Consider the following 27,952-nt stretch of genomic DNA (forward strand, 5'->3'; position numbering starts at 1 on the left):
CGACCGAAATATAGATCTGTAGCGGGATGATGGTGAGGGTTAAAAAGGCGGGAAGTTTTTTGTTTGGGGTAAACATCCAGACTCCCGTAGCAACCTTGGCATTAACGCTCTTTATCTCCGAGAGGGACTACATAGGTATACTCCATTGTTTTTACTCGTATTTTTTATTTGATCGTGCTCATTCTATGGTACAGTTTACACGTTGACTACAGAAATGGACGGACTCGAATCAAATATCGGAGCAAGATCGTTTGATGCATTGGGCGACCAGCACCCACTATGGGTATTAAACAAGATGGAAGGCATAAGACAGATAACATGAGAAGCCATCTACTCATCCATCTGCCACTGGTATTCCAGAGCTTCAAATCGGCTTTTCTTGTTCCGCGATGTAAACCAGTCCTTTTCAAACCCGTTGCCCCGATCCACCCCATCCCAGCGATGCCCTGGCCGGATCCCATATCGATTAGGCTGGAAGGAACCACGATACAGCGGCCGCCCTGTAACACTGGCTCCCGCATCACGCTTGGCCGTGAGGAACTCCGCGGCGGGATCATTCCACCGATCGCGGGCCTTCATATCTTCATTCATTTCCTCGTCTTCGATCGTCCGTGCAAGCGGCATGGCCTTGATATCTTGTAGATCCCGTCGCCGCTCCTCGCGCTGCCGTCGCTGCACATCTCCCATCAGCGCCTCGCGGGCCTGTTCTTCTTTCTCGCGCTTTTCTTCTTCTGCGCGCCTGGCTTCGGCGCGTTTCATGGCCACGTTGATGATTCGGCCGGATGCGTCTCGGTAGATTGTTTCTTGGCTCTTTTGGTTCACTACTGAGGGATCGCGGTACAGTGCTTCTTCAGCTTTGCGCCGCTTTTCTTGGGCTTTCACCATCGCTGCGGTTTGGGCCGCCGTTTGGAGGCCCCCTCGTGCTCCGGACTCCATGCGACCCGCACCATCGTCTTCATCCTCTATCACAAGCGCATCTTCATCGTCTGGGTCTTGCTGGGCGGCGCGTTCGGCCGCTGCATCGGCTAGAATTGCGTCGGCAGCTTCTTGTTCACTTCCGCCTTGGCCAGGCGTGGGTCCTCCGATCGTCTTCCAGCTTGACTTCTTTGCGCGGCGGAACTCTGTAGTTTTTGCGGATGTGTCGAAATAAGGTCTGTCCTCATCGTCTTCGCCCGTATTTCCTAATGAGCGAATGTCTGGCGGATCATCGTCGGCAATGATGAGGCCGGAGCCTACAGTATCGATGGCTTTGGTCTTCTTGCGCTTCTTCTTTGGCCGCTCGGTGGCTGGGTCGGCAGTCAGGTAATTCTTTGCCAGGTAGTCTGCGAGTGAGCCAGGCATGATTTTGGTATGTTGTATGTGAGAAATGTGAAATGTAGAGATGCAGGTTGAGCTCAGTGATTTAATGATCCGGAGGAATGTTTTCCCGAACTGTATGCCGCCTAGCGCTTTGTGTTAAGGCGTGAATGTTATTTGAGTATGGACTCGGCAATGTAAAGGGAGACCTCGAATTTTGTTGCTGAAATTATTTGGAGATCTGCACAATGCCACGCTCCGAAGAAGCAGAATGGTGGGCCAACGCAGTCTACGAGGCCATCCAAGAAGTCCCCCTAGGCAAAGTCACTTCCTACGGTCATATCGCGCGCCTCCTCGGTGAACGTATGGATGCAATTATATGATTGCTGTAGACATACTAATTACTTCCTTTTGGTAATAGCTCAGCGTCCCCGCCAGGTCGGGGTCTGTCTCAAGGTACTTCCGTCGCCCGAGTCTGGCTCGCACTTCAATTCGAACACCGTCCCGTGGCAGCGAGTGATTAATTCGAAAGGGATGATCTCGCATCGGTGCGTTTCTAGACTACCTATTCCAAACTCCCATATCATGTCAAGTTGTTCAAACTAGACGATATGATCCAGTCTTGAAAGGGACTTTTATACGTGTTCACGGCTAACAACTATAGTAGTGGACCCGGCAGTGCGGAGCGTCAGGCCGAAGCTCTCGCCCAAGAAGGTGTAGAGGTTACTACAGACAGCATGGGCGAGATGTATGTTGATTTTTCTCGATATGGATGGTTTCCAAGCGAGCTGCCGAGCGAGGGAACGGATGAACAGCCATAAGAATGGGGAAGTTGAACACTCATCTACTGTCGTATAGACGTTTACAAACATCATCATGTATTGGGTTCCAATGTCCTTGCATTGTATCAGAGTGTTAACAATGATTCAAGAAATGGTACGGAGACTGAATCCATACATAGCAAATTGTCATAACTTGTCTGTCTGGTGGAGGGAATCTAGAAGACGGAAAGGACTTCGCAGATGAGTGGGAAGGGGATGACACGGGAGACTAAAGACCCATCACAAATATGATCAATGGAAAATATAAAGACGAGTCTATCGGAGAGATATGAGATGGAAAAGCACCAGGCACAAAGGTAGACAGACGTGCAAGGGGGGAAAGGCGAGGCATGAGCATACGAGCATCTCGAAAAACACCCCATCCAACCAACTACCAGCATAGGACGAAAGAAAGCTTTGAAGAAAGAAGAAATAAAGACACAAACCAACCAGCATCAATCCGTAAATGGAAAGAGAAAAAAGATCGTTAACTCACATCATCGCCATAAGGGCATGTCTGCAATGAAAACCCAGGGGATAGCCCCATCTAGGTTGAGGAAAGAGAACAAAGAGGGGGGGTCACAAAGGTCACCTTCAACGCTTTTTGACCTCGGTGGCCCAGCCTTCAATACCCTCCCCCGGGTGCCAGGGGCAATACCCAGATCGACCCCATCCATACCAGGTGTTTCCTTTATCCAGTCATGAGCGGCCATACCACCAGCGTTCGCCCTCTTCTCGGGTGACAGATCAAGCATGGGCAGTAGTAGTTCGCTAATACGCATGCTCTCCTCCATGGAGTAGTGGTACTTTTCTCGCAGGACGTCGGGCAGGGCCCAGTGACGGAGTCGGTGGATATTGCGCAGTTCACCCTTACGGTTGAAGATTTCCTGGGACCATTTGCCGGACATGCAGAGTGACTTGGGGAAGGGACCAAGTAGTTCAATGATTTGGGCAATGTGATCATCGTCCTTGCCATATTTGGTCCCTGATTGGGGGTCGAAGAGGTAGTCTCCAGTGATGAGTTCGAAAACCTAAACAGTTAGTATTTCGTTCGGCTTCGGCTCTGATTGATGATCAGTCACTTACCATGCATGCCATACTCCACACATCAGTGCTAGCACCCCACTTAGAGCCCAGTATGACTTCGGGCGAGCGGTATTGACGAGTTTGAATGTCGTTGGTGAAATGGTGACCGACCCAACAAGCATTGCCTAAGTCTGCAATCTTGACCGAAATAATATTGACGTCAAGTTCTTCCTCTGGTGATTTGCTCGAAGAGCCTTTATCGAGAGAAATTCCAGACACCTCTCGCTCCAAAAGATCACTATATTTATATCGTTAGACCAGGTTCTCATCAATCAAAGCAATTCAGACGAAATGTAATAACAATGTAATAACGTACGCAGTTTTCTCCCGCTGGTTCTGCTTCACATCTTCTTCCTTTACCCCAAGCAGTTCTCTCATAGAGGGCATATCTGCAGTAGATGCTAGGTCAGTTTCGGTTCGCGCACGGTCATGTCATAGGTGCATCAGGGGGGACCGACCTCCAGGTTCATTGACCATCTGGCTGAGGCTGCTGTGTGAGTTAGAAGAGCTATGTTTGAAGTCGAAGCTATTGAAGCTGGTGTTGAGCGGACTAGGGAGCGGCTGGCTCCCTGTGATCAGTGTGCGTCGCCGTCTCCGTCCATTTCGGTTATCCTCTTTCTCCTTGGCCTCTTTATTGGCTTCTTCCTTGACATGCGCCTTGACGATCTGCTCCACATCTCCAATCTCGATCAGGACATTCTCCGGCTTCAGATCCGTGTGAATGATCCCACACTCGCGGTGGAGATAATCCAAGCCCAGTAGTACTTGCTTCGCAATCTGCTTGACTAGCGGCATGGGAATACCGCGGTGGTTCCACCGCTTGATCAAACCCAACAGGTTCTCGCCCAGGACCTCAAAGACCATACAAACATGGATACCATTCGGCCCTTTGTGCTCAAACGAGTCCAACAGACTAACCACATGCTTCCGACCAGGGTGAGAGGGTTTCGCTTGGACGATTTTGTTGAGGAGCTTGATTTCGTCGATCGCGGTTTCGGTGTAGTGTGCGGCGGATCGAACCACCTTCAGCGCAACGTGCTTGTTGGTGGTTGTGTCCCGTGACAGCCAGACCGTGGAGAAATGACCCCATCCAAGCTTGCGCACGACAATATAGCGACCATTGTTGTATGCTTCGCCGACCGCGACGGGGTGGTATCCACCTTTGCAGTAATCTTCGGAGTCCTCCTCTTCTGCGGTAGCCTCGAGTTCTTCGCCAGACGATGAGGATGATGAGCGCGATGCGGGTGCGTTGGAGTTTGACTGAGCAGCGCCGGTTCTATTCCATGTGAAATTAGTAACCATGTTCAACAGAAACGTTTGAAGACATACGATTCTGTAGCGCCGGGCGCAGGGTTCCCTTCATTGGTGACGATGGGCTTCAAGTCGGTACCCTTTCTCCTCTTCTTTCCGCCGCTGCCATTGGCAGCTGAAGCAGCAACGTTTGCCATCTGTTTGCCCTTGTTGAGCATCGCCTTGGTAAGATCGACTCCCTCCATGGTGTGGAGATTTGGGAGGTCAAGCTGAGAGGCGGGGCACACTGGCTTTTGGTTGGCTCAAGCGGAACTTAGAGGCGGTGGATGTTGGAGGGGGGCCTCTACCACCACAGTAAAGACACGAGTAATCGGGGGGGAATATAGTACTGCCCAGGTGAAATTGTGAAGAATCCAAATAACTGGGAATAAGTTGGAGGGGGGGAAATGAAGATGTCAAAGATTGAGAAAAATAGCGGGTAAGGCACAACCCAAAAAGAAGATGGGCCAGAGCGACGATCCGATCGCAAAGTTCAAGTTTTATAAAATCGAGAAAGATAGATCACTTCGGAGAAAAGGGAAATAGTTGAGATGGGATGGTTTTCCGCAAGCAGCCACAGCGTCGTGGTGGCAAATATCGACGCATTGAGTATAGACAATAAATAACCTATAAGAACTGAATATACTGATATACTGAATATATTGGGATAATAAATAATAGATGTAAAGAAAAGAAAAAAGTCTCAGATGAAGGTGGTACATTGATTAACTAGAAGAAACATAGCAAGTAAGAAGTACATGTCAGGTGAGATAGTACATTCTATGATGTTGACTATGATGACTATGTGTTAAATACAGATGTTTTAACTCTTCTATGCTATATATGTATGTATCTACCTTAACCTTATCTATCATATCATAAACTATCTTCCATCAACTATTCTATCAAATTTCGATCAAATCCGCAAAGAAATAAAAGAAGATCGACTGCAGTCCTGATGTCACGATCCCCGCTTGGGGTAACTGGGTACCTGACTTTATCTCGGTGGATTCACCTCTTGACCTCTTGACCTCTTAAGACTCTAGCCTCTGGCTTCCCTGCCACCATGACAAGCCCCTTCAACCGTCGCCCGATTCCCGACTACTTCCTAGCCTCTCCACTGGTGGCCTTACTCTATCCTGTGCACCAGATCTTACTCCGTCTGCGTGGACCTCCTCGACTCCCTCCGCCAGGCACTCAACCAATCCGAGTAGTCTGCATCTCCGATACTCACACCCTCGAATGGCCAGACGTACCCGACGGAGACCTTCTCATCCACGCAGGCGACCTCTGCAACGACGGCTCCGCGCGCGATATTCAAGCCGCTGTTGACTGGCTCCGCAGCCTTCCCCACCCATACAAAGTCGCCATCGGAGGCAACCATGATAGCTACTTCGACGTGCGGTCACGCCTGGATGAGGACCGCAAAGACCCAGCTTCTACGGGGGATTCCTTCGCAGCAGTTTCCTCAACTGCATCCATACACTCGCTCCACGAGCTGAACAGCGCCTCCCGCATCGACTGGGGTGACATCCATTACCTCCAACATTCAGCGGTGACCCTTTCGTTCCCCGACACCTCGACGCCCTCATCCACAACCCCCTCACCAGCTCCCGCTCGCGCTCCCTCACAATCTACGGCGCGCCCCAAGTCCCAGCCATCGTCCCCTTCGGCCCCGAGCACGCCTTCACATACCCTCCACAGCACGACGCCTGGTCTGGCACCGTCCCCCCAGAAACAGACATCCTCGTCACTCACACTCCACCCCAATCCCATCTCGACCTGTCCCCCGTATATTCCACAGGCTGTCCCAATCTGCTAGCAGAATCATGGCGCGTCCGTCCTGCCCTCCACGTCTTCGGCCACGTCCATGAATCCGCAGGCCAGGAACCCATCTTCTGGGACGAGGCCCAGCGCGCCTGGGAAAGATTATGTGCCACGCGCCGCTCGCGTGCGCGTTTGAGCCGCCTTGCTTCGCTAGCCGGGTTCCTGCGCGATCTGTTCGATCTGTCTGCCTGGGTGGATGCCGCACGGGTTGTGGGATATGGCATCCTAGGTGTGGTTTGGGCTCATATCTGGGGTGGGGAGAATCTTAACGGTGGGTGGATGGTCAACGCTGCTTGCATGTATCGTGATACTGGCCGTCTGGGTAACGCACCGAGGGTTTTTAATCTTTGATCTTCCACCAATACGCATAGCGTTTGCTTTTTTGCTTCCTGTTTATAATACTACGCATGTTTCGTCGGTTTGCGTTTGGTGAGCCGCAACTGTACATAGAAGCTGAGCGGTTCAACTACGCCAGAAATGGCCTCTCGCTTTCGGGTATTCACATCGTTTGATCCCAGTCTAAGCGAATCCAAGGTTGGTTCTCAACGTCCACCTTGTGTCTCATATTACAAAAATGATAATTGTATAATATATATGCTGGCGTTTTCTAATCCTAGTAGTTATCTATGTATACTGACCTAACGCCGGGAGTGGATGAGATTGGCCGAGTTCCGAGGCAACAGAAGTTCATTGGGCTTTAAACATTCACGAATTACTTGTGCATTTGGATAATCCATGGATGTTAGCAGAGAGGAAATTATACTATAATGGTGTTAAATGGAAATTCCAGACTTCTTATTTGTGTGGGGTTAGTGCCTCGCTTTCAAAATATATCTTTGGGATCTTGGCATCAACCATTAAGATTCTACAACCTAAGAAATACAAATTTCTCCAAGATAAATAATTTGTACACATTGCATGGGTATAGAGATATATATGAACTCAATGGTTACATGTCCAGACGATACCATCCTGCAGACCGACGCGAACAAGCCCAGCAAGCACTAACTCGACAAAGAAAGCTACAGCTTCGGCTTCTCGATAAACGCCGGCGTCACCAACGGATCATAAGCACGAAGGCCAAGGGTATCAGATGGCACAGCCCCAGAGTGACCACCCAACAACCCACGGGTATCAATCAGACTGGGATTGAGATCCGCGACACTCGTAGCTCCAATCAACCGCATGTTCATTTCCATCTCGTCCTTCAGCAGCTGCATAGCCCGGTCAACGCCATCAAGCCCATAGGCAGACATGGCATACAGGAATGGCCGTCCAATACCGACGCCAGTCGCGCCCAGGCAAAGCGCCTTGAGGATATCAGTTGCGCGACGCACACCGCCGTCAACGAACACTTCAATGCGCTTTTCCCAGCCGCGCTCGCGGAGCGCAGGCATGACCTCGGCCAAAACCTCAATACCGGACCGCGCGGTCTCGAGCTGCCGTCCACCGTGGTTGGATAGCACGACGCCGTCGCAGCCTGCCTCGACGGCACGCAGGACGTCCTCAACACACTGCACACCCTTCAGAACGATCGGCATGCGTGTGATGGACTTGAACCAGGGGATGTCCTTCCATGAGAGAGCGGGGTCGATGAAGGAGGAGATGGCGCGGGCAGCACCCTGGGTGCGGTCGATGTTATCGCCGCCGGACTGGACGTTCGAGCCGGGATCGGAGAACTTGGAGCGCATGTCCTTCTCGCGGCGGCCGAGCTGGGGCGCGTCGACGGTGATGAAGAGACCCTTGCAGCCACGCTTTTCGGCGTGCTCGACGATCTTGCGTGTGATTTCGCGGTCTTTGTTCACGTATAGTTGGAGCCATTGCACCTGGTCGCCTTGTCTGGCGTCGAGGATTTCGTCGAAGGAGCATGAGGCTAGCGTGGGGATCATTTGTACTACGTCGTGTCGGTGGGAGGCTTTTGTGAGCACAACTTCGCCTTCTGGGTGGCCCAGTTTGCCGAGTGCTGTGGCAGTCACGTAGAATGGGATTGAGGATTTTGTGCCCAGCATTGTTGTGCTCATGTCGATGTGCTCGACATCGACCAGAATTCGTGGCCGGAACCAGATTTTGTGGAAGGCTGCGTGGTTCTCGCGCATTGTCTGGTTATGAGTTAGCATTGGTGCGTTTGGTGCCTAGGAGTATCTAGCTTACAATTTCATCATCCGCTCCGCTGGAGTAGTATGCCCATGCGGTCTTCTTCATGACTTGGCGGGCCACAGCCTCAAAGTCCATCAGGTTGTAGCATGCTTCGAGGGAAGGCATGCGGGAAATGCGCTCTAGGCGGTCGGCCTCCTCTGGGTCGAAAGCTTTTTCTTCCTGCTCGACGGTTGCCATGTCTACTGTTCCCAAGTGTTTCGACTGGTCCAGGAACTTGTCCAGGGTGTCGGGTGGGTGAATTGGTTCGAACTCTTCGGTCGCGTCTTTGCCTGCATACTTCAGAATGATCTTCTGACCACCGGGGTGTTCTGAGAAATGTTAGTGTGCATTTGAGGAGAGAGCGGCAGCGAGGAATCACATACCCGGGAGGAATTCGGTTACGTCGTAGGCTTTGCCATGTACGATGACCCAGCACGAGTCTTTGGAGTTGTGCTCGGCGACCTGTGCGCCGGTAAGCTTGCCTGCACTCATGTTGAAAAGGATATGAGAGTATAGTTTGTAGAAGAGTGAGAGAAAGGAAGTAATTAAAGGGAAAAAGATCTAGTGGATCCTCGGGATAAATGAGTCCGGGGGAGAAACTTGCGGGGAGCTTCTCGGCCGACTCGTCGGATGAGAGTGGTCTTGTCGGATGAGAGTTCAAATGTCCCTTAAGTCCGTATATTAATTTGATGTTGCAATTCTACGATCAAGTCCAAAACCCAAAGGATCTAAGTGATTGGGGGGTCAGGATCGTCGTGGAGCCTCTTGGTCACGTTCTCTATATTCTATTCAGCCAGTAGTAAGTGACGTATTATACATGGATGCCCACTATCTAATCCATGCTCGGGTATTCCCTTCACAAACACTGTTCCCAGGTTTCCCTTGTTTTGTTATGCTATATACTGCATTCAGAGAAATTCAGAGAAGAAACAGCCTTACCTGCAGGGGAAAAATACATAATTATGCAAGCGGGAAGGGAACGAGTGACCATCGTTGGCTGCAAGCTATGATCCCGAGGCAGGCACTCACTGTTAACTGCCTAATACCTCAGGCATAAATATCTTCAATACTAGGGTTCATACAATAATATGAGCCTTGGTGTTATAAATTAGAACGGTACTCTCAAATCTCTACCTAGACGTCTAGAGCACCTGTGGACCATAGGTATGTAAGCACCGCAATGGAACAGATCGCTGTTGACAGCCCTACATTCCCTCGTTGGAATGTCGGAGACACCTTAGATAATATTCAATAACCTGAGGCATCAATATCAGTATCATTCTGTCACATGACTCATCACGTGAACTACGTCATCAAAGTATAAATCACATCATATCATAACACCATTGTGTTGAAGTATGGGCGGGCTCTAAGGTTTTTATCATCATCAAACAGGCGTTCAAGCTAATTGAATAGCATCACTCACATTATAAAATAGTGTAGATCAGTGGGCGAGGGAGGATCCTACCACGGCCTTGGCTGACAGCGCCACTGTCGATCGCCTACAAAGCTTCTTTGAAACCTGGTTTTGAGCTTGAGGTTCAAGGAGACTGCAAAATAAAGCCGGGCATGTTGGCAATACGCCTGAGGCGCACAGATCACTTTGTTATCGGCGTTAATCTATCATCGGGCACGTTCAGTCATTTCTCCCCCTTCCTAGCATTGCCGGCGCCTCCGAATCTCCACCCTCCCACACCTCCGCCATTTCTCCATCTTCCGCCACTGTGGTGGCCACAACCCCCCTTCTTGCCTCGTGGGTGCCGCTGACGTTGTACGGGGAAGGGGTTCGGCAAAATAAACCCTCCACGAGTTGTACCATGTGAGTGTGGCGCGGAATCTTTCCATCGGTCCATGGAAGTGCAGGTAGATCGAACCGGGGCGCAAAGCGGTCGCCACTAATGCTTGTAGTTCAATCAAAACGGTATTTAAGATTCATAAATGGATATCGTTTGGATCACCTATGAAAAATATGTGGCACTAATAAATTCAATACCAACCATCAAGGATTCATCCATAGGTCGGCTGTACTGACAGCCCGTCGGAGGCTCTGAAATCTCGACTCCAGTCTTCCAGGAAGAGGGGTCTATCTTTCTAATGTGCTCCGTTTAAATGCATATGCACTGTGACATCGTTTGATGCCCGGCCGTTCTATTATCCAATCAACCCAATCAACCCCTCATCTGCCGGCGAATCTCGATGGGCTGCGATGTAAGATAAAGATGGACCTACAAAGTACAGACGAGACAGGAAGGCGGTTCCCAGGGACGCATTACTAGCCGAAGGAGACCCATCGATAGTCTCTTCAATCTCCTGAATGGTGAAGGAGGACACGCGGACGTGCCACGAACAGAACTAGTTTCACCCTGGTACGCTTCAACGGTCAAGAATTATTCCAATCTGAGTCCAGTGCATTCGCATCCGCGACACAAAGATTGAACCTCTAACCATGTCCTGTTAAATTCTTTATTTTCATATTGTGGTTGCCTTTCTGTTGCGCCAGTACCCACTTAGTTGCAGTTCGAGAAAACTTCGAATATGCCAGGAATTGGTTCAACGACATCATTGCGGATACTAGCCGATACTTTTCCGCCGGAGGTACTCTTTGAGGGGATTTGATGGATTATCCCGTATCTTTTTGAGACATGACGTGGGTCATTATTTGAGTGGTACAAGAAAAATTTAAAAAAATTTATAAGTTGTCACCCAATTCATGTGTCATCCATTTACTCCAGGCTGAAAAGAAGCAACGGTCAAGAGGAAAAAAGCCTTGCCGAGCCCTAGGCGCCTTGGCTCTTGGCTCGCATAATTCCGTACTCCGTAAATTGTTTGTTGTTCCAGATATTGGTTTCGGGATCCAAGTACAACATTGTACGACATTATATAACCTTCCAGCCTTATATTGTGTTACTTATAACCCAAATAGGAATCTCTAAAGCAGGAAAGAAATGTCATTACATATAATAATATTAAAAGATATTATTAAGGCAAGGAGGATTGTTGTGCACATTCTGTATCGAGTAGGCCACCATGATGATCCCTGTCCGATCATTTTAGTGTGACGCTAGTCCCTTTACGGCATCAACATTTCTCATTATCGCCGAATTTCTTCGGGATTGGGGACGGCTTCCCGAGTCCCGTTTTGCAACCAGCGCCGAGAAGGACGGGAGTGGCTTGGCGCTTGGACTCCGAGTTGCATTGAGATCGAGTACAACGTCCGTGTACTTCGTACACTGTTGTATGGCAGGGACCCTCATAGTCGCACTTACCATCTTCCCGTGTGCGTGCGCAATCTCGATGATGCACTATTTGATATCGGCAACCCTTCCTTAACGGTATAAGCCTATTATTGGTAGGGCTTGTAATTCCCCTTACCGCTATGGGGCAATCTCGCTGTTTATTATTTCCTGAGCCGAACAATAGACGGACCAGGCACAGTTTTCATTTCAACATGACCCAGAATTCTTTCTCCGAATGCTTGACGATTCTTTATGTTTGGTCAGTCGGTGCGGATCCAAACACCACACCGAAGGATTAGGGCATCTCCACCAAATGATTGAAAGGCCAATGATGATAATCATCCAAAAAATAAGCCCCCAAAAAATATAAAAATGAATAAAAAATCAAAAATCCATATTGTGATGTCATCAGGGACGCAAACTACCGGGTGGATCCCCCAAAAAATGCTTAACCCGCCATTATTGATGCATCCGGTTAATGGGATCCGCTTCCTAACAACTATGATTCGTTGAACCACAATTACTACCGTAGTGGCTTTTCGTATTATTTACATTTTTTATTTTATTTTATTTTCATGAGACTTTCGGGGACTATGGAGTAGACACGGGGGAAAGAAATATTATATGCCCCACGATGAATCTCCTTGCCACTTTCGTCAAATTCCGTTGGAGAAGACATTCAAATATCTCCCTATTCCCTCCCCCCGGGGTTTCTCGTTTCTCCGCGTGTCTCTCTATATCTCCATTCCAAATCATCCCACCCATACACGTGTTTACACTGGGAACTAGTCCATCATCTTTCGGACTTGTATAGATTGGTTATCTTAGTTATCTACTTCTATTCTTCATCATGGCGCCGAAATATGCTGGCATGTCCGGCAGGCCCTTGGGTTTGACGGTGTCGACCATCGCCACTATGGGTTTCCTGCTCTTCGGTTACGATCGTGAGTATACGTTGATCTATCATACAAACCAACCATTATACTAACAATCCACAAGAGGGTGTCATGTCTGGAATTATTGATTCCGATGCCTTCGGCAGGTTCATGCCTCTCACCCATGGCGATTCCACCATGCAGGCCTTGGTGACTGCCGTCTACGAGTTGGGTTGTCTGGTTGGTGCCATGTACGCCTTGTTCGCTGGCGACAAGCTTGGTCGTCGTCTCATGATTATGCACGGTGCCTATGTCATGATCATTGGTGTTATTATTCAGATCTGTGCCATCAAGGGCCATGGAGCTACCGCTCAGTTCATCGTCGGCCGTATCATCACTGGTATCGGAAACGGAATGAACACTTCGACTATCCCTACCTACCAGGCCGAGTGCTCGCGTTCCTCCAACCGTGGTCTTCTCATCTGTATCGAGGGTGGTATCATCGCCATTGGTACAATGATCGCTTACTGGATTGACTTCGGTGCCTCCTACGGTCCCGATGACCTCGTCTGGCGTTTCCCCATTGGTTTCCAGATCTTCTTCGGTCTTATCATTATCATTGGCATGTACTACTTGCCTGACTCGCCTCGCTACCTCATCTCCAAGGGTAAGGTGCACGAGGGTGAGTATGTGCTCGCCGCTCTCGGTGGTTACGAAGTCGATTCCCACGAGACCCAGATTCAGAAGCAGCTCGTCATCGAGTCTATCGAGGCTGCTGGTGTTGCTGCTGGTGCTGGTTACTCTGATCTCCTCACTGGTGGTAAGACCCAGCATCTGCGCCGCATGCTTATCGGTTCTTCGTCTCAAATCGCCCAGCAGCTGTCTGGTTGCAATGCTGTGATTTACTACCTGCCTGTCCTCCTGAAGAAGTCTCTCGGTCAGACTGAGTTCATGTCCATGCTTATTGGTGGTATCAACATGATTGTCTACGCTATCTTCGCCACCTTCTCCTGGTTCTTCATTGAGAAGATTGGTCGCCGCAAGCTCTTTATTGGTGGTATGACAGGTCAAATGGTTTCTATGATCATTGTCTTCGCTTGTTTGATCCCCGATGAGACCGGACCTTCCAAGGGTGCCGTCTTTGGTTTGTTCCTCTACATGTCCTTCTTCGGTGCCTCCATCCTGCCCCTCCCCTGGTTGTACCCCGCCGAGATCTCCCCTCTCCGCACTCGTGCTAAGGCCAACGCCGTCTCCACCTGCTCCAACTGGCTGTTCAACTTCACTGTCGTGATGATCACTCCGGTTATGATTGACAGTATCTCCTGGGGTACCTACTTGTTCTTCGCCGTGATGAACTTCATCTTCATTCCCCCCATGATCCTCTTCTACCCCGAGACCGCTGGTCGTAGTCTGGAGGAGATTGATCTCATCTTCGCTAAGGGCTTCTGCGAGAACATGAGCTATGTCAAGGCTGCCAAAGAGCTACCTAGGCTCACCGATGACGAGATTGAGGCGAAGGCTGCTGAGTATGGCTTCGAGTCTAGCCGCCGCCAGGGTGATATGGAGAACGCCGGTGAGAAGGGTTCCCCTCGCAGCACCTCTAGTGATGGGAAGGATATCCACGAGGAGAACGAGAACTCCAAGAACCTCTCATGAGAGCTAGGCTTTCTGTGAGCTCTGCTAAGCACTTGTGTTTCAAGTTGCCGGCGTGACAGCGCTGTGCGCTGCCGTTACTTAATGTTATGGCTGTGCTGTTGCCTCTGTCCAATGGACGGGTAAACGCCAGATTCGCATTTTTCTTCTGTTTTCCTTTTTATTTGCTTATTTCTTTTGACATTATATACCCATTGTTTCTGGCCTGGAGGATGACAGCCTGGTCCTGATGCCAGATGATCCTGTCTGCATTCAAAGCGCAGTGCTATTGTTTTTCTTTTTATGACGACCTCCAAAAATGGTTCGGTCGGGCATGAGAATTCTCAGCTTTATGTACATGCGTTTAGCATGGTACGATTCTAGGGAATCAACACATCATATTTACTTTTTTCTCCTTGTAGACGGCAGACCTGTAAATTACTGGATGGGTTAGTTCTGTCTCTTTGGGCTTAGCGCCCCAATACGCCGTCAAACTTCATAATATTAGGCCTCTGACGTCGGTGATAATGATCTCGTATCCTTGATATCTAAATCGCGTTTTATATACTCTTGATTGAAGTGCCGTTGTCGCTTCTTGTCGCTCATAAGGTCTTGTTATAGATTGGATAGTAGGATGGAGATACTGGTAGAACGGATTCGCTTGAACCAGCGTTGTAGGACATATTATTTGACTAATAATTCCTCGATAGGACAGAAGTGCACCCGTCTTGAATTTGCGTGGTCATTTCAACTCTATTGGCTCGAGCCTATAAGAGCTTTATCCATCGCTTGGCGCAGGCCCTAGCTCTGGAATAATAACGACTACACTCTGCACATAGCATGTATCTTGCTGCCCCGGAAAGTCTCAGTTCATGTGAATGAGTGGCAGGGAAATCTTGGAATATCCTGAGGCAGATCGCTCTATTGATCCGTGGATTTTTTGGTACTGTATTCTGGCAACGGGCTCTATCATCTTTGGCCTAAATATAATCCAAACGGTGGGCGGGATCGCTAATGACTCGATCGAATAGCAATTGTGAAGGTTCAGGGCTCCATACCATTTTGAGGTGTACATCCCAATGCGGATAAACATCTCCATATTGTCTTGGAAGGGTCGAACGGATTGCAAATTACTTATTGACGAATCATCCTGAAGATCAAGGGTGCTGAAGCAATTCCAGATGCGGGAGCCTCGGTGGGTCACGACGAATTATAGATACCCATATAAAAAGAGGAAGATTACGATTTCTCAAACGTGTAAATCCTCAAGCTGAGAGAGAATCTGTCATACCAGTCAGAAATCCTTTGTAGAACATTCAGCGAAACAAGAACTCACATTTTCAATATAACGAACCCCAACTATCATCCCATCCTTGTCCTTGATTCCAGCGTCGCGCGATGTGAAGATATTGTCATCGCCATGGTCTAGGCAGCGTAAACAAGCGAGAACCACATCGGTGTATCGGTCTCCCACTAGGCTAGGCAGTCGATCTTTTACCAATGCAACTAGTTGGTGCTTGACAGCGAACCCCCTCGTACGGGCATCCTTTTCGCCGAAGTACCTTGCAATATCAAGCTCTTCCCAAGGAGTGGTAGTGCCGTTCTCAATATGCACAAAGGAGTGCCACAATGCAAGTTCCAGCAAGCATACACCCAGACTGTAAATGTCATGCTGCATCGTAAAAGTTTCCTCTAGCCGGAGTCCTTGTCTGACGGGGTGACGATAAATATTTCGTTCCCAATTCAGATCACCTAGGCGGTTGGTGTGGGAATCTGCACGTCGAATCTGCTCAAATCCAATCAAGAACGATGGTCCTAAATCTTGACCTTCCTGAGTAAAGACGATAATTGTCTCTGGTCGGATATTTTTGTGCACGAAACCGGTCGTATGAACGAACATTACCGAACGGGCGAGTTGTAGAGCAAGCTGAACCCGCTTACTGAGAGAGCATTGGGGCTTCTCCAAAATAATATTCCTCAGGGACTTCGGTGATGTTAAGCCCTGAGGTACCTCGAAAATGAATTGAAATTGAAAATCTTGAGATGAGCTCCTCTCTACCACGCCTTCACATTTGAGGAGGCCAAATGACATCGGATCGACATTCAGCAATAGTCTCGCCATGTCACGAATGTGTGTTTTTTTCACCGGAGAAGGTGCATCACCGGCAAAGTTTGCGCTGTCTAATAGAGCCAGTCGACCATCAATCGTGAAACTTGATAGGTAAGCGGTTGTTCTAGGGATGCTTTCTAGACTTGATCCAATTGTATCTGAATTGACGAAAATAGAGGTTGAGCTCCCACTTGACTCTGACGATGACTGCTGTATTGCATGTCTGATTTTTGAGAGTCTTAATGTGTGGGGATCACTTGCTTGCGTTGACCTCTCCAGCTCCAGGTCCACTTTTGGCTCCGCGATGCGAGATATGAGATACCATGAGGGATCAAAGCGGCGTTGCCACTCTTCCAGGTCGTTGACCACCTTTTGAAGGTCCTTTTTCAAATAAATCGCCCGTGCCTTTTTAGGAAAAGAAGCGGCAGAAATATTGCGAATATAGACTTCTGAAAATTTGCTGACAGCCGCAAGTAATATCACCTGGAGAGTTTCAATAACCTTGGCGTAATGGTCCTGGAGGACAGGTTCGATAGTATCCGACTGCCATAAACGTTTCAATGAGTCTAACTGAAACTGTGTCTTGATCCAAACACTTTCTATGACCAACGAGATATTTTCGATATCGCGCTCCAAGCGACGCTGCTCGCGGCAGAATTCCACAAGCTGTTTACCATACCTGGGTGGAAATTGAAGTATGCTAGTCAGTGTTTTGTTCAACAGCCAGGAAATCGAGGTCTAACTTAAAACAAAGATCCAGTGTTGCAAATACTGCCAGTCCAAGTTCTGCCATAGTGTAGAGCCGGTTTAGAAGTCACAGCGGGGGAAATACGGGGGCGGGGGTCGGGCCGTAAGTGGCGGACGGGGGGGTTCCAGGCATCAACAGCGGATCAAATATAATCCTATAGATGAGGCTGAGCCCTGCATAATGCGCAAGTAAAACGACTCGTCACATCGCCTGAAAGTACCGGAAGGCTGTGCATCTCCCATCCAAATCCGGCTTCCCTTTTCTAAGCTTACCATCACATTTGGCCACAACGGATAGTTTGTCGAGCTTTAGAAGTCACTATGAAAGATGAAGAGCTCGTCAAAACACTTGAGCTGAACGTGATTGTTCTCTCTGCCCATCGCAATCGTGAAATCAGATTGCAACCCGATCCACAGAATCCAGACAAGCAAACAAAACAGGTCACGATATGGAATCGGACCCTCGAATTCAAGGAGGGGGTCCACCTGTACGAGTCGCCAAAGGGTGACTTCCGGGTTGTGAAAAGTGTCTCCAAAGATAAGCTATCCAAAAGCAACATATCGGAGCTAGATGTCCTCGGCCAAGTTTCGAGGATTATGGAGTATGTATCGCGGCTTGAGGAACCTCCTGTTGTGAGAGCCCCGTGATCGTCATTCCGCTAATTCCTTGCTCAGACTTGAAAAGAAGTCGCTTTTTGTTCAGTTCCACGGGTGGTATACGGCAGATAATTATGTCTATCTAGCTATGGAATACTGCGTTTTTGGAGACATTAAGAAGTGTTTCCCCCATCCACTTTCCGAAGCGAAATCTCGGTCTATATGTGAGCAGTTGCTTGAAGGCTTGGTACTGCTACATGACATGGGGATTGCTCACCGAGATATCAAGCCTGAGGTGAGTGGATCTGCTGAATTTTTGACACCATAAATTCTCATTCAATTTTCAAGAATGTACTCGTTGTGCAGAAGGATCCGGTCAGAGTCAAACTCGCGGACTTTGATATCAGCAAGTGGGCTGCCAAAGGGCAAACTGAGCTGCGAACGGAAGGGAGAGGGACGCGAGGCTATATGGCTCCCGAAGCTTGGGGTCTAGTCGATGACACTCAAGAATATTCAACCTACACCAATGCCGTCGATATGTGGTCCCTTGGGTGTCTGTTGTACTTCCTGCTAACGAAGGAGGAGCCATTCCTTGAATACAGTTTTCTTGGTGACTACACCAAAGGATTTGCTACCTTTCCAATTTCTCCATTGATCGATCATGCAGTGAGCGATCAAGCCCAACATATTATCATTTCTTTACTGGCACCCTTGCCTGAGGACCGTCCAAAAGCTTCTGTCGATTTGATCACCAACTGGACCGTTTTCGGAGAGAATGATGACGTACATAATTATTCTTCTACATATGAGGCCCCAGAAATAGCAACGTCGTCTATCATATGTGCAGCTGAAGGTAGCAGCGTCCCAAATGCGCCGCTGCACACTTCGCGGGACCAGGCGGCCCCTGGAGATCGGTCCAGAAATCCGAACTATCAAGCACAACCAAAGATCGGGGAAGAAATGGTAACTATGAAGACCCTTGTCTTATGTAGAATCTTTCTGATATGATCCTCATTAGAGTTTCTATTCCTATGAGCTTTGGCATGTGCTCAAGTCCACAAAGACCAAATCTGCCAGCACGGAACAAGTGGTGTCTATTCTAGATCAGAACGGAAATCCAAATGTACTACACGAAGGATACAATGCTCTCCACTTTGCCGCAGAGCATGGAAGCGTCGAGTGTGTTAAGGTACTGCTCGAATACGGCGCAAATGTGAACAGTGTTACAGAGCCCCAGCACGAGAACGCACTACACCTGGCGACCTGGCAAAGCGATCTTGATGATTTTTTAAGGAAATTACAAATTCTTCAGCAGAGCCATATAGACCTCAACGCGCAAAACAATGATGGCGATACTGTGTTGCATTTAGCGATTAGAAGATTTGGGTCAGTGAAGGCGATTGAGGCGATACTCGATACGGGTGCCTCGACGGAGAGGAAGGACACGAAAGGCCGTACTCCATTGTGGTACGCAGTCTTTCTGAAACAAGAAGAAAAGGCACTCAAGTTGTTGGAGAGGGGTGCCGACATAAATTGCCAGAACGAGACTGGTCGCACCCTATTGCACCTCGCAGTCGCTTCAAACAGGATCAGTTCACAACTCATTGAAGATCTGATTAGCGCAAATATCGACGTCAATCGAATTGACCACAATGGAAACACGCCTCTTTTTGATGCAGTCAAGCTGGGAGATCGAAACAAGATTCGCCTCCTTCGTTCTCATGGTGCGAAATGCAATCTCAATGAACCTGCAGATCAGAGGAATTCGGCTCATGTCAACATTTGGCAGAGTGTGAGCAACGCATTATCTTCAGTTTTTGACTGAACTACGTTCTTTGCTCCTTTTTTCTGGGATATTGGCCCGTTAAATTGCCCTATTGCTGCGCGTTTTGTCGCATCTGGGAAGGGAAGCTGGTATTTGTTTGCTAACTCATTTTGTTCTAAGATGAATTTTATAATGTTTGGGCTTCGAATATATAGCTTTGAAGTCAATACAAACCTTGGGAGCACTATGGGAATGAAGAACCATGGACGCTCTCGTATGGGAAAGGTACCTCAGTACTCTCCACGATAAATCTCCGCGATGAAAAAAAGAGTCACAAGTTGACATAAATTTCTAAACAGCCATATCTAAGCAGCCATATTATGACGAAGCACATCATAATTTTATACAAAATCCTCCAATGAGATATGAAACAGCAAAAAGTTCGCAGTTCCGAACAAATCGACATCCGAGGTGCTGGGAGAGTCTCACTCAAGACGAATCGCGCCTGGCTGAGACTCCAATGGTTCAAGATCGATATCTTTCCCTCGGAAACGTGTCTTCGCACGCCAGAGGATGAGATTCTTTGTTGAAAGATCGAATACATGGCTGATATCTTCGATCGGGACATTTTTGGTTTCCTTCATTAGAAGAGTTACCGACAAAAGGGATAGAAGGAGCCACATCCTAGAATAAATCGCACACTTGTCAATATGATAGAACTGGAGAATGAAATAGAATTAAGAGGGAGAACTGACGAACGATATGTTGTTGAAGAAAAGAAGCCATGTAAAGAAGGTGTTGATAGACCCAACGTCACTGCTATAATGCTTCCATGACCCAATGACGTTGTGATCGCCATGCCCAAATCTGCGCCGCTGCTGTTAGTATCATTTGAGCCGCAAGGCAAGTTGGAGACCATACCATTGTATTCCCACGGAAAGACCTCTGCTGTGTAAACACTGAACACAAGCTCAACAGTCTGGTAAAGTGCGATCAGCAGTATCTGGCTCACAAATGAAACCATCGAGGCGGGATCTCCTGTGAGCTCCACCACTGGAATCTGCATGGAGAGCAACATGAGAAGAATCAATGCCATCGCAGATCGACGACGGCCAATTTTGTCTACCTTTACGGCGAGCAACCAAACAAATATCACTGGGAATATTGCAATAATGGGCTCAAAATTAATACGGTCGAGCATTGGCAGCGTTTCGTACCAAAAATCAGCATGGGCAACTTGAACAGCAGACATATTGAGAGTGAGTATCATCGGGATTGATGCGAGGGCTGCTCTCTTGAATTGGGGGTGCTTCAATGCCTGCAAGAAGGAAAAATCTTCCCGGAAGTTCTGGGTGCTGCTCAGTTCACTGAGACTCGAATGGATTTGATGAAGGTCTCGAGCCGCCACAATTCCCGCTTTCCGAAAGTGACATAACGAGTCCAGGGCATCCTGCATCTTTCCGTTCAATATACACCAATAAGGCGACTCCGGCAACTTATTTGCCGTGATCAGACACAATAAAGTGACCCCGGAGATGGAGGTGAAAACAAGTCCCACATCCCTCACGCCCAGCAAGATCATAGCCTGCTTTTCGGCGAGTATATAAACAGCAACAGTGGTGATGGAGCTGACCATAATGGATTAGTTGATTCCGATTTTGGGTATCATTCACAGAGGGAATACATACACCTGCCAAATTGCTATTCTGGACCCCCGAGTGGACGTGAAGCTTGTTTCAGCGAGGTAAAGTGGGCAGGTGCATCGCAGGATGCCCATTGCCGTACCAGCTATAAGGTGGGCCGCAAAAATAGTGTATGAAAGTTCCCAACTCCGCAAGACGACCCTCACCAGTGTAGATAAGAGGGCCAAGAGAGTCGCAGTGAAAATTGAGCCACGGCGACCGACGCGTCCGTTCAAGGGTACACTGATGATACAGCCAAACAACGCACTCCCAAGCCATGGTGCACTGTAACCGGTCTTAGAGAGTTCGTGGAATTTGAATCTTAGCTGACTTACAAATTGAGCCATCGAGAAAACGTTGAGTGGTAATGCTGTTCCAGAAGTCGCCAGCTGGAGTATTGAAGGGATGCACTGTGCTGTTAGCTTGACCGGACAAAATCTATATAAACGAAGGAATGTGTAAGGGCGACCGACTAGAGAGCTATTGCCATGTAGCACGTATATGAAGTCCACCCCTTAACCTTGAAGATATTCACTTTCTCTCTTGATTTATCAGACAAAGCCGCAAGCTCATCTGGAGTCAACCCCTCCACTCCTGCGCCATTATCCGGATCATGGTAAACCAGAGCACCTTTTTTGATCAAGACCTGATCCTTGTTGAGTCCATGTATCATGGCAAACTCGTCGGCTTCGCGGATTATATCGATGCCGTTGAACTGCGGGCGTGTGCGGGATCTGCGAATTCCAGTCAGCTTAGCCTCATGCCAATCTTACTGCTGTCCCCGCAAATTATACCCAACCAAAGAGAAGCTCCCGGGGTGGACATTATTAGTCCCTCCGTCGAGGTTGACTCGATGAGATGCGGAAGATGGGAGCATGGTGGGAGATTATTGCAGAGCTTAGAAGCCAACCCCATTATTCGAGAACGAATCATGATGGATGGGCGTATTAATAGTCATCGGAGAGGTGTGAGGTGTGTTGTGTCTGGCCCCCTGCATCAGCGACGTCACATCAGCCACACACCAATGAGGGATTCTCATCGACCTCGTATTGAACCCAGGTGAGGCTGTGCATCTGGGCAAACTGGACAGGCCTTTAATTGGTCCATTGTTCATGAATCATGAACTGTCGAACAATCAACATCTTTCCCGGTCTATTCCACGGTGCAAAATCAAGGGTTCGCCAACTGGTCTATATGTGTTTGCATAATTCGCACAGTTTGCGAGGTTTTATTAAAGGAAGTAACTGTGACTAACCATTCACTTACACCCGTTCCTGGGTGTAGGTGAGCTCGAGAGCGTTAATATTAGGTACCTAGGACCGGGGTATGACTAAAAGTGCTAGGCGGGTGCAGAATAGTAGTATTATAGGGCAGTGGGCGGGCAAGGGGCGGCTGGACGTCCAAAGTTACGGGTGGAAAGGCAGCCATTTCTGGCCTCAAAAGCGGTTGCTTTTGGCGTCAATCCTACAGGTCCTCATATTCTAGTTGTAAAATGAGCACCTGTAAATTGCGGTTAGTTTGGATGGTTCCAGTTGGATGGTTCCAGCTTAGCCCTCAGTAAAATGAGTCATTATATATCTGCATTGTGCCCCCTGACATAAAAGATTAAATGATAATACGAGTAACCCTCAAAGATTTACTCCCCGGGACGACTAAGTATACGGAGACCGCATGGCAAACTAAGTATTTCCCATTTATCCCACTGGTATAAAATTTCACATCCAAAATTCCACGAGGAGATTTAATTAGCCAATTTACAAATGAGGCAGTATTTCATTTCAGTTGACTATAAAGAGGCTACATTCCACTGCTCCAACGACAAATCCATCCATTATATAGCCCAACAGGTGAATATTCACCCGGACTCTATCTCGGCTTGGGAAAGATAACTACCAATTTACACATTCCGTATTAGGTCAGATCTACTTGATTTAAGCTAACATAAACCTGGATTCAAACACGGAAATGATTTCAAATTCTAAGAATGTACATCTCTATGAAGCCATGCGCTCCACACGGCTTTGCAGAGCCTTGACCATATCGATCCCAACCTGGGTAGCCTCGTCCAACTTCTCCTCCGGCAAGCCTAACAGCTCGTTCTGTGCCTTGTCAGAGTGGTTACCGGCATCCTCCGGGAAGAACGCTCGCGCGTAGAGCAGCTTAGCAAACCCAGCCATGTTGCCAGTCTTGACCATCCCCAGACCATCGGCGTATCGCTTATGGGTATCCTCTTGGGTAATCGTCCAGTCGGCGTCCGTCGTGCCAGTCACGCGCTTGACACTCTCAAACATCTCGTTCTGGCTGACGACAAAGCTCTTGAGGTAGACGGGCTTATTGAGCCAGCTCGAGAGAGTTAGGCTCTTGTCGTTTTCGTCATCCGGAAGCAGCTTCAGGCTTAGCATAGTAGCAACAGCGCGTCCGACCTGGGCCAGAGTCGAGACTGAAGTCTTGGTGTTGCCATCGCCGTAGATCGTCAATTCTTTCGTATCAAAGTCGAACCCGAAGCGCGCCGACCCGCCCGCTAAGCTGTAGTCGTACCAGAACCCACAGCATACGGTGATCCACTTCATACCAAGCTTCTCAATCTCGTCTCGGTTGGCCTGGGCCACGGGTCCAAGCATGACATCCTGGCCGAACTTGACATGCTCAATGTCGCCTGCGTATCCGTTAGGCATGACGTAGGGGACCCCTGCCTTGGCGGCCGCCTGGACAAGCTTGCTGTGCGTGTCGCGGGGCGCAGTGGGGGAGACAGTAATAATAAAGAACTGTTGGCCCTTGAGGGCATCGATAATAGAGGCCTCATCGCTGTAGTCGACGGGGGCGACAACGACGCCCTCGGGGAGTTTGTTGGAGCTGTCTTTGCGCGAGAGGGCAGTGACAGTGTGTTTTCCAGTTTTCAGGAGGGCGGCAGCGAGAACAGAGCCAACAGTACCTCCAGCCTAGTAAGTGTGTTAGTCTCATACTGTATTATACTTGGGGAGGAAGGGTGGGTTTACATACACCGACAATGGCGACTCTTTCAATGGCGTTGGTGAAGCCGGCGGGCTGATCCTTAGCGTATGACATTTTGCTTGAGTGATGTGTGTGAATTGATTTGGATTGGATTGAATGAACCAAGACTCAAGTGCAGCTGAATCATGATTAATTTATAGTAATTCCAGCTTGATGATCTCCGCCGCAGCAGCCGCACTGCAACCTGAAACTCCGCAATGGCCACGCTCAGCATCGTAACCCCGCAATAGCCGCACGATGTCCACCCCGAGCGGCGTTAAGTTGTTGAATGAAAGAAACAGCCGGGGAATCTTCCCACCCATTTCCCCTAGTGTCAGACGGTCGAGTGTGGTCTAAATGAATCGGAGTGGACAGAGTTGACTCGAGCATAGCCTCTCGATCAAACATACTCCGTTCGCAAACCCCATCTCTGCCTTTTCTACAACGAGTTTACTAGGACTCGTTCCCCAGGCCCGTGATTTTCAACGAACATCATTTCACAGTAAAAATGTCTTCTAAAAAACCATCACAGGCGTTATCTAATGAACCTGAAGCCCCGAGTGAAGACCTTGAAGACCATGTAGACCATGAGGTCCGTGAAGACTGTCAGTACAGTGAGGATGATTCCGAAGTGGAACGTCCCAAGTCCCTCCCCAGGGAGGTGCTCTTTGTCGCCATCATCTGTTCCTCACAGCTTCTCACTCAAGCCGGTCTTGCCATCAGCATCGTCCCTCAACACATCATCGGACGCTCCTTTAGCATTGACAATCAGCCTGGGAAGCTGAGCTGGTTCTCCTCTGGATACTCTCTCACCGTCGGCACCTTCATCCTCATTGCAGGCCGCTTCGGTGATGTCTTCGGGCACAAGCCGTTCTTCGTAGGCGGTTATGTTTGGTTTGCCTTATGGTCTTGTCTCGCGGGTGTTGCTGTGTATAGCGGCCCCAGATTTTTCATCTTTTCCCGTACGATGCAGGGAATCGGCCCGGCTTTCCTACTGCCCAACGCCATTGCTATTGTCAGTCGCTGCTACGACCCGGGCCTTCGTCAAAACATGATCTTCTGCCTGTTTGGAGCCACTGCTCCTGGCGGCTTTTTGCTTGGTGCCGTCTTCTCCAGCCTAATTTCCCAGAGACTCTGGTGGCCTTGGTCGTATTGGGTCCTTTGCTTTGCGTGCCTCTTGCTGGCTGTCTTGGGCGTCTTCGCCATTCCCGCAACCCCAGCCCCGAGAACCCCAGAGTCTGAAAACTCCAATTTCTGGAAGCGTGTCGATGTCGGGGGCTCGGTCACCGGTGTAGCCGCCCTCGTGCTTTTCAACTTTGCCTGGAACCAAGGCCCCGTGGTCGGCTGGACGACACCATATACCTACTCCATCATGGCCATCAGCATCCTTGTCTTTATTGTCTTCGTCCTGATCGAGAAGAAAGCAAGCCACCCGTTGATTCCCTTCGGCGTGTTGCGTATTGATTCCCTCTTCACTCTGGCTTGCATCAGCGCCGGCTGGTCCAGCTTTGGTATTTTCGTCTTCTACACGCTGAACCTCCTCGAGGTCCTCAGGGAGAAAACGCCCCTTCTCGCATCTGCACAAATGACGCCCATCGCCATAAGCGGGCTATTTGCTGCGGGCGCCACGGGCCTACTTCTAAACAACTTCCGCGCGTCGACAGTCATGCTGATCTCCATGACCTTCTTCCTCATCGGGGGTGTCATCTTCGCGACGATGCCCGTGGGCCAGATCTACTGGGCGCAGACGTTCGTGGGGATCATTGTCCTACCATGGGGCATGGACTCTTCGTTTCCCGCTGCCACGATTATCCTGAGTCGAGCCATGCCGCGCCAGCATCAGGGTCTGGCTGCGTCGCTGGTGACCATGTTCGTCAACTATTCCATCTCCATTGGGCTTGGCTTTGCTGGTACTGTTGAGAGCCAGGTCAATGGTCAAGGGAAGAATGTCTTGCAGGGCTACCGAGGGGCGTTTTGCATGGGTGTTGGGCTCGCCGGGTTAGGTGTAGTTGTTGCCCTGCTTTTCTGTTTTGCGGAACGGTTTCATATCAAGATAGAAAGGGTGGAAGAAAATATCGATACGCAGGAAACGCTGGTTTAGATCTCATTAATGCTATAATGTTTCATTAGATTCCTTGAAGTGTGACTTCTGCTGCTAATTTACATCTGAATTTCGGGAAACATCGACAGATATGGCTCCACGAGAAACTGGTCCCAGTCCACCCCCCAGCCAACAAGATCTGGCACAGCGGCATTGGGGTTGGGTTCCGGTGGTGTTTGAAAGACTTCGTATTCTGCCTCGACAGCTTCTAGCTGCGAAAGTTCCTTTCGTTTCTTCGCTATATTAAGACCGAGAAGATGCCGTGCTATAGAAAGTGCCTGTCGGGTGAGTGCTGTGTCCGTTGACCTAACAAGATTCTCCAGCCCCTTAAAAGCAGCGGGAATGTGAGCGGACGAGGCTGGGGTGTCGATGGCTAACAAGATACAAGCATATTGGAAGACACTGCCGATAACATTCCATAGTAGACGGCCTTGGCTGGCCAGCTGCTCAGCTGCCTCTAGTCCATCCCTACCGCTCTCAATGACAACCTGGATGGTTTCATCAGTGATACCGGCCTTTAACTGGTAGATACGTCGATAGAAACAGAATGCGAGGTCCGCCTTAGTGGCGACTAAGAAGGGATGCGTGAAATGTAGTTTGCTTAATGCGGTAAGACGCTCGTAGAGCTCCTCCCTTGGAGATAGAGGCTGAGAGTCAAGTTGGAACGGAGAGTTCGGCGACGGGATGATCTGGATGATTTGCACAAACTGGTCGGCAACGGATCCTGGGGTCGCAATGATCGCCTGCGTAGTTACGGCTGTGAATATTACTGCCGACCGATCGCACTCGTAGGACAGTATCTGGTGTGCGGCCCACAGGATCCAGAAGATACGCCTCAGCCGGTCCGCACTATAGCTAAGAGTAGCGGTACTAGCGGTACGAGACGCGCTAGTAACAGACGCCATGCGTTGAATATTTTCTTCCTTATGCAGCCCAACGACTTCGCAGTGGTGCATAAGCGTACAGGAAGCAACCCAGGCACTACTCGGCCGGGTTGTGGCTCGGAGATAGAATAGCCGCATACCCCACGCGATAATATGGTCGACGCTTAGCATCCGTATCGATGCCGGATCATCGAGAATGGCTTTCGCGTACTGTAGTAGGTCCGACTCGCGGGGGTACCTGACTGAAGAGAGGAAGGATCCGACTGCAGCAATACCCGCGGCTATAGCACCAAAGGCGACCGGCGGACTGCCAGGCCCATGATAATACTCGCGACACCGCTGAGAATAGACACTAGGGTCAATGACATCTAGAATAGAGCCCATTGCAGAGAAGTACACGTCCGAGTAGAAGGCGAGGTTGTCCTCGGAGATCAGGCTGCCTAGCAAACCATAGGTATTGGAAGCCTCTTCCGGGCGGATGCCAAAGTTGTAAGCAGTTGAATTGATCTTGGGAGGGTTGTCAGACCCGAGAGCTAGGCCTAATATATGCGGGAAGGCCATAGCTGCCGATGCGCCGGTGTACCTGGACTTGCGTTCCTCGAAGATGCCAGGGCTCTTGGCAGTGGACGGGCTGCCTTTATTTTCTACGGGGGTTGAATCTGTTTCTTACGTCCCTCGAGAATTGTGCGCTTGGCCACTGGGGGGTCCACAGTCCCGGTGATATTGTCGTCGTACCTGCATTGATACTGGTAGGTGGAGCACATTCCACATGGATGCTCGCCATCGCATTTTCGCTTGCGCTGGTGGCACGGATTGCAAGCTTTTCGAGCACGCTTGCGCTTGTTTGTGGACATATTGAGATTTCTATGTCATGAT

General features: G+C 49.3%; 12 protein-coding genes across 12 annotated transcripts; 5 read left to right on the forward strand and 7 right to left on the reverse strand.

Moving 5' to 3' along the window:
- Positions 1 to 330: 330 nt before the first annotated feature.
- cwc26 (putative cell cycle control protein (Cwf26)) lies at positions 331 to 1,341 on the reverse strand (the record flags this gene model as incomplete). The annotated part of the gene is made up of 1 exon (XM_056872987.1): positions 331 to 1,341. The coding sequence occupies one exon, from the start codon at positions 1,339 to 1,341 to the stop codon at positions 331 to 333; it is 1,011 nt and encodes a 336-aa protein (XP_056730707.1).
- A 203-nt stretch (positions 1,342 to 1,544) lies between these two features.
- N7487_005241 (MGMT family protein) lies at positions 1,545 to 2,117 on the forward strand (the record flags this gene model as incomplete). Its single annotated transcript, XM_056872988.1, has 3 exons — positions 1,545 to 1,659; positions 1,718 to 1,844; positions 1,961 to 2,117. 3 exons carry the CDS (start codon positions 1,545 to 1,547, stop codon positions 2,115 to 2,117), a joined length of 399 nt encoding a protein of 132 aa, XP_056730708.1.
- Positions 2,118 to 2,614: 497 nt separating this feature from the next.
- Positions 2,615 to 4,848, reverse strand: N7487_005242 (serine/threonine-protein kinase; the record flags this gene model as incomplete). The annotated part of the gene is made up of 5 exons (XM_056872989.1): positions 4,533 to 4,848; positions 3,662 to 4,479; positions 3,520 to 3,592; positions 3,204 to 3,441; positions 2,615 to 3,148 (listed from the first exon to the last, which is right to left on the reverse strand). The coding sequence occupies exons 1-5, from the start codon at positions 4,697 to 4,699 to the stop codon at positions 2,615 to 2,617; spliced, it is 1,830 nt and encodes a 609-aa protein (XP_056730709.1). The 5' UTR covers positions 4,700 to 4,848.
- A 711-nt stretch (positions 4,849 to 5,559) lies between these two features.
- N7487_005243 (metallophosphatase domain-containing protein) lies at positions 5,560 to 6,671 on the forward strand (the record flags this gene model as incomplete). Its single annotated transcript, XM_056872990.1, has 2 exons — positions 5,560 to 6,059; positions 6,104 to 6,671. 2 exons carry the CDS (start codon positions 5,560 to 5,562, stop codon positions 6,669 to 6,671), a joined length of 1,068 nt encoding a protein of 355 aa, XP_056730710.1.
- Positions 6,672 to 7,342: 671 nt separating this feature from the next.
- On the reverse strand, positions 7,343 to 8,948 carry N7487_005244 (L-lactate dehydrogenase (cytochrome); the record flags this gene model as incomplete). The annotated part of the gene is made up of 3 exons (XM_056872991.1): positions 7,343 to 8,419; positions 8,472 to 8,785; positions 8,840 to 8,948. 3 exons carry the CDS (start codon positions 8,946 to 8,948, stop codon positions 7,343 to 7,345), a joined length of 1,500 nt encoding a protein of 499 aa, XP_056730711.1.
- A 3,594-nt stretch (positions 8,949 to 12,542) lies between these two features.
- Positions 12,543 to 14,223, forward strand: N7487_005245 (putative MFS monosaccharide transporter; the record flags this gene model as incomplete). The annotated part of the gene is made up of 2 exons (XM_056872992.1): positions 12,543 to 12,636; positions 12,692 to 14,223. 2 exons carry the CDS (start codon positions 12,543 to 12,545, stop codon positions 14,221 to 14,223), a joined length of 1,626 nt encoding a protein of 541 aa, XP_056730712.1.
- Positions 14,224 to 15,448: 1,225 nt separating this feature from the next.
- Positions 15,449 to 17,102, reverse strand: N7487_005246 (uncharacterized protein; the record flags this gene model as incomplete). The annotated part of the gene is made up of 3 exons (XM_056872993.1): positions 15,449 to 15,481; positions 15,536 to 16,988; positions 17,053 to 17,102. 3 exons carry the CDS (start codon positions 17,100 to 17,102, stop codon positions 15,449 to 15,451), a joined length of 1,536 nt encoding a protein of 511 aa, XP_056730713.1.
- Positions 17,103 to 17,377: 275 nt separating this feature from the next.
- Positions 17,378 to 19,478, forward strand: N7487_005247 (uncharacterized protein; the record flags this gene model as incomplete). The annotated part of the gene is made up of 4 exons (XM_056872994.1): positions 17,378 to 17,658; positions 17,732 to 17,948; positions 18,002 to 18,616; positions 18,672 to 19,478. 4 exons carry the CDS (start codon positions 17,378 to 17,380, stop codon positions 19,476 to 19,478), a joined length of 1,920 nt encoding a protein of 639 aa, XP_056730714.1.
- A 425-nt stretch (positions 19,479 to 19,903) lies between these two features.
- On the reverse strand, positions 19,904 to 21,977 carry N7487_005248 (uncharacterized protein; the record flags this gene model as incomplete). The annotated part of the gene is made up of 5 exons (XM_056872995.1): positions 19,904 to 20,102; positions 20,174 to 21,046; positions 21,107 to 21,510; positions 21,621 to 21,834; positions 21,895 to 21,977. 5 exons carry the CDS (start codon positions 21,975 to 21,977, stop codon positions 19,904 to 19,906), a joined length of 1,773 nt encoding a protein of 590 aa, XP_056730715.1.
- Positions 21,978 to 23,094: 1,117 nt separating this feature from the next.
- On the reverse strand, positions 23,095 to 24,166 carry N7487_005249 (aromatic alcohol reductase; the record flags this gene model as incomplete). The annotated part of the gene is made up of 2 exons (XM_056872996.1): positions 23,095 to 24,039; positions 24,101 to 24,166. 2 exons carry the CDS (start codon positions 24,164 to 24,166, stop codon positions 23,095 to 23,097), a joined length of 1,011 nt encoding a protein of 336 aa, XP_056730716.1.
- A 433-nt stretch (positions 24,167 to 24,599) lies between these two features.
- Positions 24,600 to 26,192, forward strand: N7487_005250 (MFS transporter; the record flags this gene model as incomplete). The annotated part of the gene is made up of 1 exon (XM_056872997.1): positions 24,600 to 26,192. One exon carries the CDS (start codon positions 24,600 to 24,602, stop codon positions 26,190 to 26,192), a length of 1,593 nt encoding a protein of 530 aa, XP_056730717.1.
- Positions 26,193 to 26,251: 59 nt separating this feature from the next.
- Positions 26,252 to 27,930, reverse strand: N7487_005251 (uncharacterized protein; the record flags this gene model as incomplete). The annotated part of the gene is made up of 2 exons (XM_056872998.1): positions 26,252 to 27,720; positions 27,747 to 27,930. The coding sequence occupies 2 exons, from the start codon at positions 27,928 to 27,930 to the stop codon at positions 26,252 to 26,254; spliced, it is 1,653 nt and encodes a 550-aa protein (XP_056730718.1).
- Positions 27,931 to 27,952: the final 22 nt, after the last annotated feature.

Source organism: Penicillium crustosum (assembly GCF_028827405.1).
Source record: "Penicillium crustosum strain IBT 35664 chromosome Unknown utg000002l_segment0_segment0, whole genome shotgun sequence".
Taxonomy (NCBI): Eukaryota; Fungi; Ascomycota; class Eurotiomycetes; order Eurotiales; family Aspergillaceae; genus Penicillium; species Penicillium crustosum.